The sequence below is a fragment of the Haliaeetus leucocephalus genome, unplaced genomic scaffold (genome assembly GCF_000737465.1).
Source record: "Haliaeetus leucocephalus isolate CR32 unplaced genomic scaffold, Haliaeetus_leucocephalus-4.0 Scaffold339, whole genome shotgun sequence".
Lineage (NCBI taxonomy): Eukaryota > Metazoa > Chordata > Aves > Accipitriformes > Accipitridae > Haliaeetus > Haliaeetus leucocephalus.
In genome coordinates this window covers 6,798,421-6,820,493 of record NW_010972775.1, presented here as the reverse complement: position 1 = coordinate 6,820,493, position 22,073 = coordinate 6,798,421, and the positions used below count along the sequence as shown (strand labels likewise).

General features: G+C 37.0%; 1 protein-coding gene across 1 annotated transcript in view; it reads left to right on the top strand.

The window, feature by feature from the left end:
• Nucleotides 1-22,073, top strand: part of TJP1 (tight junction protein 1) — a 165,758-nt gene that overhangs the window by 113,791 nt on the left and 29,894 nt on the right. The window contains exons 3-9 of the mRNA XM_010571747.1: nucleotides 6,924-6,980; nucleotides 13,260-13,384; nucleotides 13,602-13,704; nucleotides 15,155-15,434; nucleotides 16,046-16,149; nucleotides 16,905-17,073; nucleotides 17,435-17,579. Of these exons, the coding sequence (XP_010570049.1) occupies nucleotides 6,924-6,980; nucleotides 13,260-13,384; nucleotides 13,602-13,704; nucleotides 15,155-15,434; nucleotides 16,046-16,149; nucleotides 16,905-17,073; nucleotides 17,435-17,579 (983 nt within the window). The remainder of the gene's footprint in view (nucleotides 1-6,923; nucleotides 6,981-13,259; nucleotides 13,385-13,601; nucleotides 13,705-15,154; nucleotides 15,435-16,045; nucleotides 16,150-16,904; nucleotides 17,074-17,434; nucleotides 17,580-22,073) is intronic.

The window sequence follows — 22,073 nt, the reverse complement described above, 5'->3', positions numbered from 1 at the left end:
GAGCAGCAGCAACAACAACAAAAAGGTTTTATGACCCTGGAGAGCTAATGGTGATTTATGAGGCTTGGACCTGAGAGGCCATTCTGGAAAAGTGAGTCATGCTAAAAAAGAAGTTGGGTATTACATGGGACAAGTTAAATAGTGAGTTTTGGTTGTTTTTTTTTTTAGTTTGGAGAGAATAGTGCCCAGAAGTCAGAGCAAAAATGTCTGAGCGAAAATGTCTTGCTCAAAAAATTCATTAGGAAAACTAGCAGAAGTGACATTTTTAGATATATGCAGTATCTACGTGTTCAAAATACACCAAGTAATCTTAGGAATTTTAGAGTAGGGAGAGGTGGAAATTGTATTTAGTAAGATAGTATCCCATGCAGCAGCATGTGGTTGTGGAAGCATAGGGAGAATTGCATGGAATGGTGAAACAGCCTAGCTATTATTAAAAAAATATATATAAATTAAGTTTAGTCCTAGTTTTACTTCTCAAGGTTGCTACTCATGATGTAAAGATAACTTCTGTTGTCCAGCCAGTAGGTAGTACTATTGTAGTAGAGACTTTGTACTTTTAGATTGATATAAGTAAAATCAAGTTCATTTTTTTTAACATGCAGTGTTGAGAATTCTGTATGTCATCTTTTTTTTTTTTTACGTGGATTGCACATTGTCATCTGAAGACCAGCTTTAATAATGGTGTCAGTCTTGGTACAGGGTTTTCATGAGGTGGTCTGTTGAATATAGACAAGTGTTGGGGAGGAGTGGAACTCTTGATTAAAGCTTGGGACCCATGCAATATGTGAAATAGGGGGGGAAATAAAACCTGTGATGTGCACTGCTTTGTTTCTAGGTGTTTAGTACATCTGCTTGAAAGAATAAGGTTAGTCTTTCCATTTCCAAAATAAATGGTAGATGTCGCTTCCATGGATGTACATTCAGACAGAAGGTGAGACTAAAGTGGCTTCTCAGCTTCAGTGATAAATAAGAATTTTTATACAGATCTCAAAAGAGAATGCTCTAGTGGGTGTTTTCTTCTCCGCTTAGCATTGGCATTACTGTGTAAGGGAGATAATCAAATAGCATCAGGTGCATGTTGTTTGTCTCTGCAGCAGTCCCTGAGCTGCTCTTTCTGATCTCTTGAGTCTTTTCTCAAAAATAGATTCAGGGAAACAGTCTTTCTTTCTTGCAAAGAGTGATGATGAAGTGACAAACAAGGATATAGGCTGCTTGCAGTCTAGTACAGAGATACCACAGTTCTGAGTGCAAACAGCCAGCATCAGCAGTGTGCAGTTTGCTGTGTTTATCCTGCCTCGGAATACCCTCCTCTTTGGCTGCGTTTGCTTTAGTAGTTGGCTTCCAGTATTTGAAATAGCTCAAATATCTCTAAGGTACTCTGTAGAGTAGATGTGGTGCATTGCGTATGTTGTATAAAGACTGTAAGACAGCTCTCATTTCAGTTGGTAAAATCAGTCTGATAATAGGATTCTGTCCTCTTCTGTCCTCATTGTGCTGATTGCAGTGGAACAACTGTTTAAAAAAATCGATTGTTTTTTTTGTTTTGGTTTGGGTTTTTTTTGTCAACTGAAGGCTTTTGTGATAAGACAATTGGAGAGAATCTGCTGGAATTTAAGGTTGCTATAGTTTAACTAGGCAAGAACAAAGGTGAGTGTCTATAGGAAGTCTTCCTGGTCAGTGTTGGAAACAACACACTGCTCCAACTGAATGCTGAAAGATGCACTGTGTAAGGAAGTGACCTCTTCATTCCCTGCTCTGGGCTGGCTGAGGAAAATTCAATTTTCTTTTCTGAACTTTGTCAGGAAGCTGTTTGTTGTGGATATTGAATTGGATTTTTTTAATTCTTTTTTCACACCCTAGATAGATACCCAGCAAACCTGCAGAAATTCCTGCAGTTGTGAATGCTAATTGTTAATGATAAACATTTTTAATTCTAGTTCCCACAAGTGCAATCAAGATGTACTGATTCTGCATTTAACCTTTAAAACTTCAAAGTTCAGTAGCATCCTACTGCTGAAGTGGACTTCCCCAAGAATAATTGAGAATTAATGTCAGAAGCCAAACAGAAATACAGCAAGATAGATAAAGTGTGTAAGTGTCTCCTGTGTCCTTCTGAAGAGCCTGTCTCAAAATATAAATTTATATTTCCTTCTTTTGATACAGCCCCTTAGCAGTTATTCTTTCTTTTCTCCTTTTTAATGTCTTGAATAAGAAAACTATTTCTCAAGGTTGTTATGATTTTATCAGGACAATTAGGAATGTTTTTAGATGTCAGCATTTTCTTGGAAGTAAGGTGTACACAAATGTACAACGTGAGGCTGCAAGCTTGAAGCAAAGATAGTATTCTTTATATGGTTGAGTTTCTGATTTGGTCATTCAGTTTCTTGTAGTTGCTTGCTGTGGCTGAAAGGGTCAGAGCAGGGACTTGGATCCGTCACAGATAGCTTTCCTCTCTATTGTGTTTTGCAGAAAATAGAAACAATATGCCCCCTGAGGTGGCAGAAGTAGTTGCTTCATTTATTGTCTGCAGGACAGCTGTCAATGCTGATCCACAAAACCATGTTTGTAAAGATAGTAAAAGTGCTTTATTGCTTCCCATGGTAGGTTACTCTTGTGTTGGTCAGAGGAAAATCTGTGTGTTCTAAGGTTGATACCTAAATATGATTTTCTCTGAAAATGTAATAATCTCATTGTCCTTAGTGAGAAATTTGTGGAAATGTATAATAGTAGATATTTAACACTTACTGTTTATTTATAGGAAGTTACTGTTGCATTTTACTAAGAAATAAGGTGATTTAAAACTCCTTTGACCTCGTGTCAAAACTTGATCGTAGTGCAGCAAACAATTGCTTAAAATCTAACTTGTCATTCTTGACACACTTCTTATGAAAAGCAGTTCAGGTTAAGATAGATAATTCCTCTATTAAGTCCCCCTAGACTTACAAAGAAACATTGGGAAACTATTCTGGCTTTGATTTCAAGAATACATAGGAGCTTTGGACTTAGTCTGAGCTCTTCCTCTAGGTATAGAAGTCTAAAGAAATGTTATCCTGCAAGAAACTTTACCTCAGTAGCCTTGCATTATTTTAGGTATAAAATACTAATTTCTGTGGCTGTTGTTTGAATCTTTCCAAACACAAACTTGAACTATCTTCTCAAGCCCATGGGTGGCTCCAGTGCTGCTGCTGCTAACAGCTTTTCCAACTGCAGTAGAGGTAAATGGAGCAGTGCTATTTGCAGACATGATAGCATTGCTCAAACTGGTAGCCAGCAAGGCTTTTTTTTTTCCCTTCACAATGCTTGAAGGAGAAATCTGGATGCATAAGTACAAAATTAATCCTTGGGGAAATTCAGTGTCATGTATGTGCACATGTGCCCAGCTGCATGTGTGAAGGTAGGAGTTGTATGAGAAAAGGCATGTTTTTAAAAAAGAAAAATGAAAACCGCAGCCTTTGAGAAGCAGAGAAGAAATGTGGTGAGAAGGGGAACAAAAAAATGTTTGTTGTTGTTTGAAGGACCCTTGTAGCCAACAAAGGGAGCTTTCTGGAAAGATGTTTACTTTAATATGTTTCTATCTCAGGGCAATTTCAAAGATGAAAAAGTTGAACAAGATTTGATACTTCCAAGAATCTGAGCAAATGATAAGTTGCATTACTTCCATGTTGATGAATTGCAACTTCATGTATGAATTTATCCTTTAATAATTAAAAAACCCCAACCCACAAATACATCCATTTGCCATATACAGAGCTGGGAATGCTACTAGTTGTCTGCATAAGGGTGTTTAAGATGAGCTTAAGAAAACTCTTCATTTTAATAAAGCATAAGCATAAACCAAATCATTTTTCCAACACTGAAGTCGTCATACCGTAAGTCTCTTCTGTTCTTTTTATTCTTAATACATGTAGAGAACCATAGGTAACATAGACATAGTATCTGAAATTTGCAAAGTTCAAATGCTGTCAGTTGTCCACTTGCATTTCAAAGGTACTTAATGGTCTCTATTAAGTTACTCTAACCCTAGACTGTAGCATCTTCATATTCTCATATATTCTCAGTTTCTGGGGGGTTAGGCTCTTATGTATTTCTCAGTTCCTGCTGAGTCACCTTGGATTTCCCCTAAATCCCTGGTGGATGATGGTATTTGGGGTACCAAGCTTGGCAGCAGCAGTCAGAAGGGCTGGCACCATTACTGCAGACCTATGCTGTCTTCCCCCCCTGCCCCATCCCACCCCTTAATTAGAAGCAGTGTTTGCCATTTCTAGAGACTTGGGAATTAAGTCCTTACAAGATTCCTGAAATTCAAATGCTGCATGAAAAACAGAACACTTTGAGTATGGTCTAAGAGCAGTGTCACAACAGGGACCTCAGCTGATGGTAGCACAAGCTAGTACTTCTGCCTCAGTTGTCAGTGCTTAGCAGGGTGAGTACCTTCACAGGTCTTCATCAAAATTCTCACTCATTTTTGAGTGAATGCAGTTCTTTACAGATGAGAAACTAACTCACATAAGCAGTTTGCATCAATGCCAACAACTCACCTCAGGCTGCCTTTGAACTGTTTTCACTGTTCTTGATTGGACTGTTTGGGCATACAGAAAGAGTGAAAATAACATATTACTTGGTTTGCTATCTAAGTAATGGATATTTGATGTTTCCAAGTCTTGTGAATTTGAAATGAATGTATTAGTAAAATCTAGGGGAGGTGATAGCAATACATGAGTGGAGGAGATAGTGTGAGCGAGAAAATGGAGAAGAACAAGCAAAGGAAGTGGAAAGACTGAGCTTCTACAGAAGCAGTTCTCAGAAGCATGTTACATAGGTTATTTCCATTTTTCTTAGTCATTGTTTAGCTCTGGGATTTCCAGTTCTCCCATATCCACTGGGAACAGTGCTTAGCTGGTTAAACTGGATTTTATCAGTCTCTCCCATATCCAGAACCAGTTGGTGTGTTTGCACCATGCCCTGTGTACTGAGCTCTGACAGTGAGGCATTAAGAACTCAGAGCCATTGAAATCTGGGTACCTCGTTAGCCAAGTAGCTCAAACTGCTGTGCTAAAGTGCCTCTGACTGCTGAAGTGTGGTACCTGCATGGCATTGCCAGGACAAATGTGGTAAATGAGCCAGTCAGGTTAACCACTTTGTTGATAATTGCAGATAGAAATGAGGTAGCCTATTTCAATTACAATGTGAATTGAGACTTTTGCAGTCCTTTATTGGATTCCTGTTGCACCTTTTTCTGAACAGGAGCGACTTAGAGGTTTTTCTTCTAGAAGTTTGCTTGCAGAGATAATTCTTCACTTGTTGACGAGATGTTTTGCCTGAGAAACTCCTGCCAAAACTAAGACAGAATGAGAGCATCAGAAATAGGGAAGAAAATCAGTATTCATTAACTGTTTAGCAAGCAAACTGTTCTGTTCTGTTTCAAAGATGGCTTTGTGTGTGAAAATCGTTACTGGTTTAATATATATTTGGTCTGCTTTTAAAAAGCTGGAGAGAAATAATTCAATTCTGAGGTAGAGTTGAATCAATTTATAATGCAAAGGAGTAACATTTGGTACTGAATGGAAGGGAAAAAATGCTGTTGGAATGAAATATATCCCAATTAAGTTGCACCAACACTTTCATGAGAAGTGAACCCTGAAAGAGAAATGAGCAGTAACGCAGCATATCCTAACTGTTTAAATTAGAGCACAAAACATGGAGGAAAAAAACCCCATGGCTTTTTGCGGTTGTGAGAACTCACTTTTTAAACCTAGCTGCAAATTCTGTTATTAAATTGGATAAAGTTTTCAGAGGTATTGATTGTGAGAGTAAACACTCCTACTCCTTTTCTGTATTGTATTATACAGGACTGGATTAAAAGTTAGGGGTACTTTTTGTTGTAGTGGCTGAGTTACTGTAACTGAAACAAAGAGTAAAGTAGACTTTCAAAAAAACCAACATTCCCATATTGCAGAGATTTTTGTGTTCTGATTCTGTTCCGTATCCTTAGTTAGTAGATTGCTTGCTTATGAGGGGGGAGGATGTGGAGCAGAACACTGGGCGCTCCCTCTGGAAAGGTAGAAAATGTAGCAGCAGCAGGATAGCAGGAGACTTCACACTGTTAGCTGTGAATTTCCAGCTGCCTTTCTGTCTGTTTTCAAGCCTTTGGCTCTGCTCACTTTTCTTCCCTCATGCCATCTTCCCCCTTCCAAATGTTTGCTTGTCATGGCACATTAAGTAGTGTAAGTGTCTGCTCTTTTAAGCAGAAATGCAGGTATGTAAATATTGTCATAATGTTACTGTTTAATCTAGTTCCCTTAGAGAGGACCTTGTTTATTTCTGCAGTGCTACTGTTAACCAAAGAAATTAGCTTACAGTGAACTGTGGAGTTGGTTAAATGTGACCTGTATGCATAATACAGTAGCACAGGTACTGTAATCTATAGCTGGTCATTCATGAATTAGTGCTAATCTGCATATGGTTAGAACAAGCAAAAGGACAATGTTTGCAGAAGTATGAAGTATATAAGTTAGAATATAAATACAACTGATTACAATGGAAAACTGAAAGTGAACCTTGGGCCAGCTTCATTTACCGTACACTTAATGAGCAACCAAGAAGAGCCTACATCACAAATGCTTCTTGTAGTCCTTGCCTTTAAACTTCTTTGTAACTTCAAGTTCTGAAATATACAACAATTAGAAATCTATTTTGCCTGTTCATCCCCCTGACACCCCCTTCCCTCGGAGCTCAGGAAGTTCAGATGTGACATATAAAGACAGGAAATGTGTAACAAACGAGCCAGCCCTACTTCTCTGTAGCTATTCAATATGAATATTAATGTTACTTGTGAGTGTAAGTTTCTAGTTGTGGTTTTGTATAGTCATTTAGACTTCACTATCAATAGCTGTACTAATCTTTGGGTTTTTTCTCCTTAGAGCACAACAATGGAAGAAACAGCTATATGGGAACAACACACAGTGACTCTTCACAGGGTAAGTTCATACAATTGGTTGTGTGTGCCTAACCCAGGATACTGGTAGCTTTTGAAAACAATAGGAAAAAGCCAGATGTCAGGAAGTAAAAGAAAAGGAAACTCATATTCCTTTGTTTAAATTTAGAAGTGTTGTAAAAGCTCCATTTGATAGTAGCTCTATTTGTTTGTTGGGTTTCAGAGATAAGCCTACGTACAAATAACCATGCAAGAAACAAAGCTTTAGATTACTTCTGTACGTAACTGAAAGTAGTTAGAGGTCTAAGTGTTCATTAATGATTGTGCTGTAACTATACTTAAATATTTTAAAACTTCATTTGCAGGGGCATAAAACAATGTAGTTAAGTATAAATAAATGTGTTCAAAAGTGCAGTATTTGCTTACCACTTTCTTAAATTCGTGGCCGAAAATAGTGATTTTTTTTTTTTGGGTGGTAAGAATGTGCACCTTACGCGGAGGAATGTGTACTAGTAATCAGTGACTAGAAAGACAACTTTTACATTTAGCTTGACTCCTGTCTTATTTGAGTCACTCTTAAATTGATTTCTGGTGTGAAGCTGTACAAAAGAGGCAATAAAGAATGAGTTGCTTAGGGAGAGTCAGAACAAGGTGGGATGCCATTTTTGGCAGCAGCTTAACTTTAAAGTGACCATGGAATCATGGCCCAGATAGCTATATTCATTCCAGCAAAAGGGAGATGCACTAGCGTTTTCTCAAGGGAGCAAGTTACATCATTTGCCTTCCATTCTTCAGCATAGAATCAAGGCATTTTAGAATAGTAGCATTGATGAGATGAATGGACCTTTGACTAAAAATGTGTATGCATGGATCAGCTGGTCAGATAAAATATTAATTCTCTGTACAAACCTATTATCTGTTAAATCTAATGAGTGTAATGTTGATTCAAAATAACCGTTTTAGTACCTGCCCTCTTAAGAAGAGAGCAGTTATGCTCAGTTTGAGCAGAAGGCTGTCTAGCAAAGTGCCCTGTCTGTAACTCCAACCACATGTTGAAAGAAAAGTATAAGTAAACCCAAAAATGTGTAGTGATACTTACCTAGGCTGCTCTTCAAGCTTCCAACAATTTTTAGGTCAATGAGTTAGTGAGCAAGAAGTATTATTTCTATATGTAATTGCCCTTTATGTTTTCTTCTTGCAGCTGTTCAGTCATCCCTGGAACCTGTGTAAACTTAAAACTTTTTTTTTTTCATATGACTGATTAAATCAGTACTGTCTTATATTCAAAAGCAACCAAAAAAATGCTATAGTAATACAAGGTTTGCTAGTAGACTTGATGATAGTTTAGCTTCCTTGAAGGGGCTATTTTTCTGGTTAATTGGAGCAGTAACTTCAGTGAAACCTGAAAATGAGGAGTTCAGTCAGTGCACAAAGGAGTAATGCAGTATGGTGTTAACTTGAACAAATTTTGAAATAACAGGTAGGAACTATAGAAATCGTGTCTTCTGGTTGTGCTTGCAGCATAGTCAGAAGTCCTTGTGTAGTATAGAAGTGAAAGTGTGATTCGATTATAATTTTGATTTTTTTTTTTTAATGTGCCAAACTTCTGCCAACTGTACTGGTTTAACAGTTTCATTAGCTGAGTATGTGTATCTCATTTGGATGTTGAAGGGTGATGGCATGTACTATTAATAACTCTGATAGCATTAATTTAGCTAATTAAAAACAAACAATGTTTTCCATCTGCCAGATAACAAAACCAAAACTCTTATGCTAACGTTAAGCAAACTGCTGCTGAGAATTTATCCTTAGCACTGGGAAGAGGATTTAGGAAAGCGACTGCATATTTGCGTGTGGGGTTTTTGATTTTGCTTTTTACTTGTGATGTTCTTGTGGTGTTAGATTATCAAGTAAATGAGGTTACTTCAGTTTAGTCAGAGGAAGTGAAATGCATCCAAAATCTCAGTTATCCTCAAAGATATCTAGAAGTTAATAGAATTGGAATAGACTCGAAATGCCACTCTGAGTGGTTGTGGAATATTTTCTGTGTGAGGTTTATCTGCTTCACTTGGCTGAGCTACAGAACTATTAGAGACCATCTACTGTCAGCCACACAAAAAACATTTTGAAGAACTGAATTTGCTTTCTCAATGGCTTAGCTGAGGGCAGTAGGCTGGCTGCGAATGATGGAATTAATGACATTTAACATGTGCTGAATTTCTATGGGGTACATGCAAGTCAGGCTTCGTGTTACTGGCTTCCTCTTTATTGGTATGCCTGTGAAGCTCTTGATTAACCTAACTTTTATTGTACATTCTGTCAGTATTTGCCTTCAGAAATGAGGCTAGACAAGTAATTGGAAGAATCTGATCCAGAACAAATTTGTCTAAAACCTTGGTAAGTCCCCCTGGGAGAGGCAGAGAAATCCAGAGTTGGTGTCAGTCTAGATCAATTCTTGTCTCTTCACAAGTACCTGCTTAATGGCAAGCAGATCTGTTGTCCCTCCAAGTGCCCCAAAGAAACTATGTAACCGTGGTTTCTTCTTCCATTTTAATTGGTTTTTATTAATGGTATTTGATCAAAACTAGTTAATGAGTAAGGACCACTAACATCTATTTTAATGAGCAGCCTTAAAAATAGTGAGGAAATGCAAGTTTTTTGGTAGGAGGCGTGTGTGTGTTAACAAAGATACATAGAATATTCTTGACTACTTTTCTTCCTGTTTTGGGACTCATTTTTGTCCTGTTGGTAATTCCACCACTGACAATTTTACTTCGTTTTAAGTCTGTGCTGTTCTCTACTATAACTCCACTGCTCCTGTGTGTGGCAGAGTAGGATTCCTTTAACTCTTCTTGGGCTCCATAAAGGTAGCCAACACTGTAAAAACAAAGCGGTTTTGGTAGTAATCATAAAATTTTAGGAAAGTAGATATTATTTATATGCAATTTCTTTCTGAAGGAAAAAAAAGCCACATTAGCAGGTACTATATATAAGATATTCTTCTATCTTATATATAAAGTATTCTATTTGTATAGTCTCCTGATTAGTTTTTTTTAATATGTCAGTGTCTGAGGTATTAAACATTTTAAAAATATGTCTGTATTGTTACAGGGGGCAGTTACTGATTTATAAACCAATTAATGGCAGCTCAGAAGTGTTGTTACATGCCTTAAAAAGATAAATGTTTTGGTTTTATGAACATGTTTTGATCCTGTAATGGCCCTTTAAAAAGGGGATAGTATGGCATATAAACTGCGGAAGATGAGCCTTACAAAAGAGAAGGGAGTGCTTTACAGAGGAAGCTCTTGTTGAAGAATGCAGCTTTGCTCACTTCTTTTGAAGAGTTTCTTCTGATGACCTTTACTTTCCAGAGATGTCATTACAAATTAGGGACAGAGTATGCTTAATCCCAGTAGTTGCAGTATACATGTGTCAGTTCAGACACTTTGATATGGTTCAAACATGAGATTTTTTTAAAACTTTTTTATCCGTCTGCTTAGAGAATCTGGAACAGAGCATATAAGCAGTCTGACTGTGCTGTGATTTAACACAGTAGTTAGTGAATTCCAGCACTATTGTCAAAAGACTTATTAAAAGCTATTTTTGGGGAGGAGAGGCTTGAACTTCTAACCAAGAGGGTTTGTTCCCTTTCTTTACTATCTTTCCAACTTCCTGGACTGCTGCTTAGCTCTTAAGATATTGAGCCAGTCTCAACTTCAGTTAAAGCTTATCAAGTAGCGACAGTTTTATCTTTTATTGGGAGATCTTCTGGTTTTATATACTTAAGTGTGAAGGACTTTAAGGAGGAACCATGCACTTCATATATTTTGTGTGTTTTTTCATACTTGGAGCTCAAGTTGTGTGTGTCTGTGTTAGATGTGTCTCCTTCCCCCAAAGAACAGAAACCAGGTATGTATGTACCTTCCTGCTTCTCCCATGCTGCCTTACTGTGGGAGAGCAAAATAGTACAGTTTGTTCTTCTGTTGTCACTACAACATCTGACAGGTGAATTTGTGATGGGGCAGATTTCTTTTTTTTTTTTTAAATGCGGTTTTACTTAAGATATGTGTTTATATCTTGTATAACCTGTAGTGATCAACATCTTAGTATTTCCAGACATGCCTAGGGGCTAGATTCAGTTTTCTGAGGGTAATTCAGTTTATCATTTATCTCTTAAGATGATGGTAGGCAGCAGGATAAAATGAGAAGTAGTAGGCTGAGGTTTACTGGAAGGTTTCTTATTTGAGCTCTTAAATTTTCAAAAAGATTTAGGGTTTGATTTGAACTTTCTAATTTGGAGTATTTCTTAAGACTTTGATTTATGTTATTAGAAAGCCTTTATTCTGGTCTTGTTTCACTGCTGTCTGTATATGAGACTGCATTGTTTCAGGGCTTCTTGAAAAGAACAACATTAAAGTATGAAACTAGTTGTCCTAATATTGGTGATTTGGTTTGCAAATCTACTCTAAAAAAATAAAGGCAAGCAGCAAGATTAGGTTTACAGTGAGCTTCTGCATCTCTGCTGGCCTTAGCCTGAGGACTGTATTTCTCTTCAGGAGTGGAGAACTATGGGAATTTTTTTGTTTTATGGTGTAAGGAAAGATAGAGAACATTTAAATGAAGTTTGACATAAATGTCTATGTTATCTCCCTTCTCCCTTTCCTTCCCCACCCAAATATAGTGCAAACTGAATTCTGTTTGTTAGAGTAATGGAAAACCGAAAGATGAAGCACTGGCATGAGAAGGGGGAAATACTACTATTTTGAAGGGGGGGTTTGTTACATATTTTCACAGGCTATTACGTATTCTCTTTGTCAACTATTTGAAAAATAAAATGGAAAGAAAACCTCAGCTCTGGTCATAAGTAGCCATTATGATCCTTTAGACTGTCCTCCTGTGTGGCGCAGGGTTTCACTTAGTAATTCTTGATTCCCAGCCATGATTTCTGGTTGAAATGTATTTTTGGCTGGAACATATCTTGAAAAGATGTCCAGTTTTCCTTTTAATGAATTAAGATGAATGTAAAAGTGGTAAGGTGTACCTGTCCCCACTACCCCACACTTGTTAGACCAACTTATCTTCTTCATACCTTGCAACAGTATTTGTTAACTGTTGAAGTCAATTTCTGAACAGTGAATCTCCAAATCTTTGTTTTTAATACTGCATGGTCCTATTCACTGCTTACAGGCTAAATCTGGACCATCTTTTTATGATCTCTATTTTGGGGGGAAATAGGAAACAGGTTTTTTGAGCAGTAATTACTGTCCAAAAAGCTGAACATCATGTGTCTTACAGCCAGATGCAGACTGCCATGTTGCTTCTGCTGTCACTGTAAGGTTATGAAACCCATTGCTAAAGCTGGGTCATGTTTGGCGAAAAGTCTGAAAAAGAAAGGGATAAGTCTGCCAGTGTGGAGCGTATGCTGTGTGAAATGGAGAGGAGGAATTGACTGAAACCTGATCTTTTCCATCCAGTGACTGTGTTTTGCATAGTCAAAAATTTCAAAATAAATTATTAGGCAAAATAAAGCATTTGGACAGTAATACCCTTCTGACAATGTTTTCTGGGCAATGATGGAAGAGCTAGATAGTTTTGCAAATCAATTATATTTAGAAAGTTTATTTCCCACCCTCACTGCTTCCAGGCAGAAATGTAAGCAGCATTGTTGTATCTTAAAATAAGAGGAATAACTTTTTAGAGGCATTGACCTTGCTGTAGTGGCAGGTCACCCTAGAGGGAAAAGATTGAAGCAAATTACTTTTGTTAAGATGCAGATGATTTGCAAGTGCTGACAAGGTTTTGATGTATTTAATGGTACAAGTGATCTTGGTGTTATTCCTAAGAACTGAGCCTGCAGTCATACTACTGTGTGCTACGATCCTGTCAGTTCCTGAGCTAAGTGAGGTCAAGCTGGGTAAATACCATAATGTGAAATATCAAAGAAAGTACTGCAGGAAGTGATAAGGGTTTGAATCAGTATCTCAACACAGTGGTGTGGTATGTTGTGCTTACTGAAGGTTGAGGCCTTACTGATGACCAACTGAGGCCCAGGACATAAAAATGCAAATGGGAACTCTAATATTTTGCTCTTGGGAGAGATTGGGTAGTCAGTCTGAAACTCTCTGCCTAATAAAAGTGGGTTTTTTAATTTATTTTTAATCTCTTTCCTCTTCTTGGATTGCATAGCATTGCATGGTTCAATGATACTTCTTTCTTACAAAAAGTTGTATTCATCTTGTAAGATCTTTTGTTTGATGCAGGAATGTGAGTTGTGACCATGTAAATATTAGAGAGTAAAAATATTTCTCTTGTTACATTATAGGCCCCTGGATTTGGATTTGGTATTGCAATATCTGGAGGAAGAGATAATCCTCACTTTCAGAGTGGTGAGACATCTATAGTTATTTCTGATGTGCTGAAAGGAGGCCCAGCAGAAGGACTGCTACAGTAAGTGCCAAACTATACCTGAATTCTGATTTGGGGGGCATTCATTTTTGTCAGTGGAAGCTTAACCTCTTAATTGTTTTACTCTCGAGATATCTGTCTGTAACTGTTTGTGTAGTAGGTTTGTAATACTGGTAGTTTGTTCAGGGACACTCATTCCCCAGTATTTTCCCCTTGGCCTAAAGTATTTATACTGTGCGTTGTGATGCTTTTCATTTAGAGAAAATGACCGTGTTGCAATGGTTAATGGAGTTTCAATGGATAATGTCGAGCATGCGTTTGCTGTTCAGCAGCTGAGGAAAAGTGGGAAGAATGCCAAAATTGTAAGTGAATGTCCTGAAGATTTTAAGCTTACTTAAATTCCGTAGTTATAGAGCAAAAGTGAAGTGGTGTAATGTCTGCTATGAAATACATGCATGATGCAAGGTACTTGAATAATACCTGTGTGATGCTTCAGGTTTAAGTGATGATTGTGACATGTTTATCATGTGGGTGACTGAAATTTTTTTTAAATGTGACTGGTGATGTTTGGGTAGTGTGGCACTGGATACTTCAGACTCCTTTTCTTTATGGTACGGTTCTCAGTTTGCTAAAAGCTCAATTCTCAGCTTTGTTTAATATTTCTTTGCTTTGAGTGCATTTTTATCAAGTTTTTCAAAGGCTGGTGTATGCTAAAGGACTTTACCCACTGTTCAGGCACTAACATAGTTCTTTTTAAGCTCAGCAAGCAGTTTGCCAAAATAAAGTATAATTACCTTGATTCCTATAATTTTGTAGGGTTATTCAAAGTGGTTGGCTTTTGAACTTTGCAAAACAAAACAGGTCATCACTAAAGGGTAGTAATCAGGCCTTTGGTAGAAGTTTGAGATTTATTTATGTTACAAAAAATAGAACACAAATGCACAATGTTTAACAATTTCTTAATTCAGGAAAACAGACTTTTAGGGCTTGTAGAAAAGCTTTTGTGCTGACAATTTTGAGTGCTCATCTGCTTTACTACAGTTGCAAAAAATTGTGTTGTGTTTTGCATTTGTAGATTCAGCAATTCTTTAAAGCTTACACAATATGTGGCGAGCTGTGCAGGGCTTTCAGTATTTTAAGTATTTAGTGTGTAGATTTATATGGGGAAAAACAATTAAGGAAAACTTTATGGTATTAACTTGGTTCAGTTCTGTAACATAGCAAATAAACCTCTAAACAGAGTTGGGTCTTATTCTGGAAACAGCTGACTACTTTAGTGCAAACCAACTTTGAACTTTCAGTGGGAATGTTCCCCTTCCTCTGTGGCTTGCATAAACATTGCTTTGGAAGATTGGGAAGCTTCATAGTTGAGGAGAATTACTGTCAATAACGTACTGAGTATACAGTAGATTACATGTTAGCAAAAAGTTTTTAGCAGTGCTAGTAGCTGATTTGTCAGTTCAAGCAAAGAGAGAGGGCATTCAAATATGCAGCTCTGTGAAGACAGAATATTGCATTATGCTACAGAGGCTGTTATTATCCCTTTGCCACTTTTGCAGAAGCAAAAAAGGACTAAAACAACTGTAAAAACAAACATACCCCTCACCTCAGAAATGAGTTTCTAGTAATATGTATTGATGAGTCTCCTGTATTAGTTGGATAGAATTTTATAATGAGGATGCAATAATTTAGAGCATTCACTAATACATCTGTGTGTTTTCTTTTGACTTTGGGGATTAGCTTGGCTTCTGACATTTAGTAATACCATTAGCATTACACAGCCAGAGGCTGATATCTAGTGTTCGATTGTAGACTATCCGAAGGATGAAGAAAATTCAGATTCCAGTGGCTCGACCGGAACCTGAACCAGTGTCTGAAAATGAGGATGATAGCTATGATGAAGAGATACGTGATCCAAGAAGCAGCCGTGGTGGTCCAAGTGCCAACAGAAGGCATGAGAAGAGCTGGGTAAGAGATCGAAGTGCTAGCAGAGAGAGAAGTTTATCACCGAGATCAGACAGAAGGTCGGTTACTTCCAGTCAGCCTGCAAAACCTACCAAAGTAACACTGGTGAAATCGAGGAAGAATGAAGGTAACTAGTATGTAATTTTCTTGCTAAGACTTTTGCTAGTTTTTAAAGGTCAACTGCTTCAGTCAGTGTTGTGTTAAGGGCTTCATGGACTGTATGAACAGTGCTGTTAACAGTTTGCTAGCCCATTTTACCAGTAGCTAGCTAAAAACTTAAAAACTGCTATTGTATTTCTGGTGGTATTTTTCATACTCCAAAATACATGTGCTTAAATAAGGATGAATTATTGTATAGTGTAAACAAATACCAACTGTGCACCTGACATCTGGTAGTCAGTGGCTACATACCTTCCATATACTTTAGTTGAGTCTTCAGTGTCTGTCTTGTTTGAAAGAGGGAAAATTGTAGGTAGCATCTAAATTAAGGTATTGAACAACAGCTATTACTACAGGCAAAGTTGGAAGAGATTGATATAATGGTAAATCCATAGTGTAATTCCACTACAGACCTTCATGTGCCAAGTTCACTCTCCTCTCTGTGTTTCCAGTGTAAATGTATTGTAAAGCAGTGTTGTAAATCTTCAGATGCCTCCCTCCTTTTTTTTCTTTTCTTTTTTTTTCTTTTACTGTAGCTTCATCAGTTTTCTTTTTTCTTTTATTGCTATTTATATAAAGAGTATGGTCTACGGTTGGCAAGCCACATATTTGTGAAAGAAATATCTCAGGATAGCCTGGCAGCAAGAGATGGCAATATTCAGGAAGGAGATGTTGTACTGAAGGTATAGTAAATGGTGGTGGTGGTTGTTCAAAGGGAAAACTCATTGATGTAACTGTTCTTAGAATTAGCTATCTCTTAATAGCATAATTATTTTTAGTAGATGATGTATCATTTTTTTATTAAATTATTTCAAAGATCAATAAATATAAGTATAAATCAACCTCTCTAAGGAAAGGAAAATTATAAAGCCTTTTTGGGTTTTTTTGGTATTACTCCCCAGGCCTTAATCAGACAAATAATGCCCACTGTAAATGCATAATAGAAAATATTTGGGAATTTATGAGACTTTGGCCCTACGCGCTTAGTTATACAGTATAATGTTGTGGAATTGTGGTATTGAGCAACACTAGAACTTTCCTTCAGTTTAAGTTTTGATTGATTTTTTTTTTTTTGGTAGAGATCAATAAACCCAGGGATTTTTAATTCATACTAACAATTTCTATTTCAAGATATTGCTGTAAATGTCTTGGTGCAGAAAATACACCATTCCTTAGCAGTGCTGGTTTGAAAAACATAACTAATATTTTAAAATTTTTGTATTAGTGGTAGAGGCTTTGTCTTTGAAAGATTAAAAAAAATTTTCTATATTATGTTATAGTTTGGATGTGCCCAATAGTCTTCCATTGTATTGTGGTAATTTGATAAATACCTCTAGCTATTTCTAAATATCATCAGAGAGAAAACCACTATCTTTATTGGAGATTCACTGGTTTTTTTTCAGTAAGTTTATATCTGCTCTTTTTTACTTTGTTCCAGATAAATGGCACAGTGACAGAAAATATGTCATTAGCAGATGCAAAAACACTAATAGAAAGGTCAAAAGGCAAGCTGAAGATGGTTGTTCAGCGAGATGAACGAGCTACGCTGTTGAATGTCCCTGATCTTTCTGACAGTATTCATTCTGCTAATGCTTCAGAAAGAGATGGTGAGTATAAATAAACTTGACTTCCAAAGGGAGAGAAGAATTCCCTGTGTTATGAAGATGTGGAATACCGGAGTGGGATGAGAGGGTGGGGAGGAGAAGAGTTAGGAGTACGATTGTCATATGGGTAAATTCTTGTTTGAATGTGATTGAAATCCACACGTTCAAAAAAAGAGAGAAAAAGATATAGTTCCTATTCTTGTAATTGTTCTTTCAGGAATATTAAGTTTACTTGTTTTGAAATAATAAACATGGATTTAACATCTTCATAAAAATTCTCTGCAAAAGCTTATTTCCATTTGAGCAGGTCATGCCACCATTTTAATTACAATCATTTCATGAAAAAACAACTTTTATTTAACAGACATTTCAGAAATTCAGTCGCTGGCATCAGATCATTCCAACCGATCACATGACAGGCCCCGCCGCAGTCGTTCACGATCTCCTGACCAGAGGTCAGAGCCTTCAGACCATTCCAGACATTCTCCACAGCAGCCCAGCAACGGCAGGTGATGGCAGCATTGTACTATTTTTAAATCAACTATTTAATGTGATGTATAAGTTGTAGGAGTGCTTGGATTTATACAGTGTGACAAATGTGATGCAGAACTATGGTAGTAGTAATACAGCATTCTTTCTCTCAAGAGATGCAGCTGATAGTGATCCAAATTTTCTTAGACTTCAGGAGAAATTGAACGTTTAACTTCAGTGTTATCCCTTTTTTAAACATAATCTTAGAGCATGGTTGTATGAATGACAATGTAAGTTTGATAGTGATATATGTTATTGAAGCATATGTAATTATATTTTGGTTTTAGAAAGCAGTTAGGTGCAAGGATATTTGAGATGACTAGTAGCACAGCTCCTATTGAATGTCTGACCTGGGTAAACTTGTTGAAATCTTGCTTTATTTAGGCATAGGCTTTTCATTTTACTCACTAGCCTTCTTTAAATGTTATCTTATGTTTCTGAATACATTTAATTCCCACAGAGTAAGGTGTATTGCACAGCAGGTTGAGCTTTTGGAATGTAAATTTAATATTTGAACTTGGTAGTGGGACATGCATGATAATTCTGAAGTGGGTAAGTCTACTTTGATATGAATTCACAGAGAAGTGATCTACTGTATGGTTTGGATTTTTTTCTTCTGCTATGTGAAACTTTAGCCTTGAATAACATAAATCTGTCCTGTTTTGCATTTCCACAGTTTGTTGGACATTTTAATCTATTGAAATAGAAATGCAGTGTAGGATTTCAGATTCTACTAAATATTTTTAAGAGAAAAGTTTATCTGCTGAGTGCTCAGAGATGATGGAACAGAAGTTAGGATTGATCTGTTGCAAATTCCAAATTCAGAGCCTGTATTTGAAGCTTTTCAGATGCCATGAAAATTCTGAAAAACAAATTGCAGCTGGCTGTTCCATAAAACTAAGATATGCCTGATTGGTTATTAATAACATTTTGTTTGACCAAGGGGAAAATAACACTATACCTTCAAGATTTTTAGTCTTGTAAGGACTAATAAAATTGCAAGGTAGATCTTACCTGCATGTATATCTGGTTCGGGTTATGGATTACAGACATTTTTGCTTCTTTTCCATGTATATTGTTTGAAGGGACCACAAGGCATCAAAGTTTGTTTTGAAGTAGGAACTCCATATTAGTGGGGGAAAAAAAGCAGGGTCCCAGATGCAGGGATTTGATTGTGAAGGTTGTGAGGTCTCTGTCAGATTTAAAACCTTCATTTCTTGGTATGCATTTCTAATGCAGTGTGAAAAGGTCTTGTGGAAGGAGGAACAACAAAAAAATAAAATCCATCAAAACTGAAACTATGACTGACTGACCTTAGTGTTAGTGCTTTCCTGTCCTATTACAGTGGTTTAGATCGATGGTTACTTCCTCCCTATGGACTACACTGTCAGAAGAATTAAATCCTTCCTGAGAAGGAACTTTGAAGTTATCTTAACTCTGAATGCATCTGCTTTATCTACTTCATGAACAAGAGCTACCTTGGCATGGATTGTCTTCCTGTTGGATATGTCCCTTTCAAGATCAGAAGACCTGGGCCCTGAGCCACATGAAGAAAAACATATTAAAAGCAACTTCTCTTTGTAGAGGTTATTTGTTAAAGTCTGCTGTAAGATCAAATTAATTGCAACTGCTTCATTTTTTAAAAGTTGGTGGAAAATGTGGACGGGGAAGAAAAAACGCTTGAGAGCAACAAGCTGAGGAAGAAAAGGTGCAAAAAGTCCTCAAACTGAGCTTAAGGAGGACATTAAAAATGTATTGAAAACAATGAGTCTTTATTTAGACTCTGTTCTGCCAAGTGTTTGTATGTTAATGAGGAGAGAATTCCAGGGGAATCCTCTTAGTCCTTTCATACAAGCTTAACTACAGACTTGACACTCCTAGGTGTGCACTAGAGTACAGAAATCTGCCAACAGACTTGCTTCTGTATTGCTTTGAGTTCTGGCAGGGTCTTCAGTGTTGTCCGTGTTTCAGTATTCCATACTGGTATGTACACCACTGTGCTTGCAATTTTCCTGGATATAGAATTTCCATAACAATTGCTATTTGAACAGTCTGTCAAAGTAGTTTTCTTTAGTCCAGAGGAAGTTCACAGATGTCTCTTGAACAGTCTTTATAAAACTCAGATTCTAGAACACGCTCTTCTTAATTTACTAATAAAAAGGACTCATTACGCTTGTATGGGTTTTTTCACTTGTGGAGGATGGCAAATTATCCATAGTCAATTTTGAAAAGAATACAGAGAATTAATCTTACAAATCTCCAGATACAGTGCTAGAGACTTGGAAATTTTATAGCCAGCTAATATCGAATTAGGTATTAAGTATATAAGAGAGAGAGATAGATATATGTGTGTGTGTGTGTGTGTCCTGGTTTTGATGAGGAGCTCTCTGAGCAGATCATGTTTTAAAGGTTAAGTATAGTTTTAAAAGATGCATATAATTTTCAAGATGGGCAGAACAACAACTGTTTAGGCAAAGGATAAATGCATCTTAAATATAGAATGTTAGATAACATAAGGCAACTTTGTATCATCTGTTAAGAGCTGTACTTAAAAAGCTGGAATGAGCAGAAGGGGTCTCTGCACCCTAAGTTGGGGAGTACTTGGGAGGAAGTATGATATATACTCATTCTTACCTATCTGGCCTTACTGCTGGCAGTAACAAGTTGTTAAGCTACATAAGCTTTTGGTGTGACCCATCCTGAAAAGTGGCATTTACAGCCAGGTGCTGGCAAGCCTGCCAAATTGCATCTCTGGGCTGCCCTTCACCAATTGAAAGAACTCCCACTTGGGAATTGTCTCTCTTATGCTGCCTTCCTCACCTGGGTACTAGAATAGTAAAAAATGTTTTCTGATATGCTTAATGCTTCAGCATCAGCAAGAAAGATGTGGTAGCTTGAAGAAATCCCTGTAGAGGTCATCATTATTTCTGGAAGGATGAGGTTGATTTCTGTAATATAGCTGTCAGTTTATATATTGCACAAGAGATTTGTTCTGTCTGTTTTCAAATCAAGTTGAAAAACTGGAATATAGGACAAAAATGAACACTGTTTTGAATGTACGTAGGAAGGAGCTTCTTGGCTCTTAGTATCTTCTCATGCTAAACAGTTTGAGATATGCTAAAAACACATTTGGAAAGAGCCTACATGTTCATATTTTTCAAAACTTTTTCTGTGCAAACAAACATTCTAACTGTGTGTTGCAGACCGTCTTTTTTTGTTCTGAAGTAATAGCCACTGTTGATGGCACTAGTGTGTAGCTAACTACATTTTGTGACTGAAGGTTATTTAAAAATGCTTCTGTTAGGTATACTTTAAAAGGTGGGAGGGGGGGCAGGGAGGAAGTTAGGTAAAGGGGGCCCTGACAGAGCACAGATGTTAAACAATGGTGTCACAGTGCACACAGTGAACAACACTTGCGTTTCTTGGGAAGCGCAGCTGTCAGTTTTTAACAAGTTTCCATCACCTAGAAACAGTGACAGTATCAAGTTGTTTCCTGTATCATCTTGCAATTTGAAATACTCGGTGCTTACTGGACAAATTAAGCTAAATCAAGAAAAATTATACTCTCCTGCTGTTCTGATTTTTTTGCATTTTGTTCTATCACAGTTGTTTTTCTATCAGCTTTTTCCCCATTTAAACTTTGTTGTCTTATCTAGAATAGAACTGACCTTTTGCAAACATTTTAGTTGGCAGGGTGTATTTGCCAACATGCATAGCATTAGCCCAGTCTGGAAGCATATTGCTTCAGAGATTTACCTGACTATTTTGTGCTGTGCTCTCAGTGTCTGTATTTTAGTTACTGTTCTTGAGAGCTGTTTTCTTTCATATTTATGCTCTGTTTTTTGATATATGTGAGTATAAAAGCAGCATAAAATTATAGTGGGTTTGGACTATGTGGAGAGGAAATGTAAAATGAACTTTGTCCTTGTGTAGTAATTGCAGTATTTTTGGCCTTATTTTTAAAGCAAAACAGAGATACTACTGTTTTGGAATAATGTTTCTGTTGAGTGTTAGGAGATGCTTGGAAACAGGTAGAGATGGTTCTTGAGGAAATTTACTGTAATAGCTCTTTAACTAGTGCTCATTACCCAAAAATCTTTGGAGGGGGGGGGGCATTAGTTGTAGCTTACACTACTGCAGGACGTTTTTTGTTTGTAAGACACATAACATGCATTTAAACAGCTAAATGTATGTGTCTGTTTTTAAAGAGCCAGGAACTATTTTCAGGGGAATGAGGAGTCCAGTCATATTTTAGTCTAGTGCTGGAAGTAAAATACATAAGCTTTCAGCTTATGCACTTAATTTTATGTACAAATGAAAATATGCTGGAAATCTGAAAGAGAAGTAAGAAAATTTTTGTCGGTCAAGTTTAGGAACAAAGTAGAAGGATGAATGCTTACTTTTCATTTTGCTAGATGTAATGGTTTTAGCATCATTTTAATCAACTCTGGAAGCGCCCCACCCCACTCCCC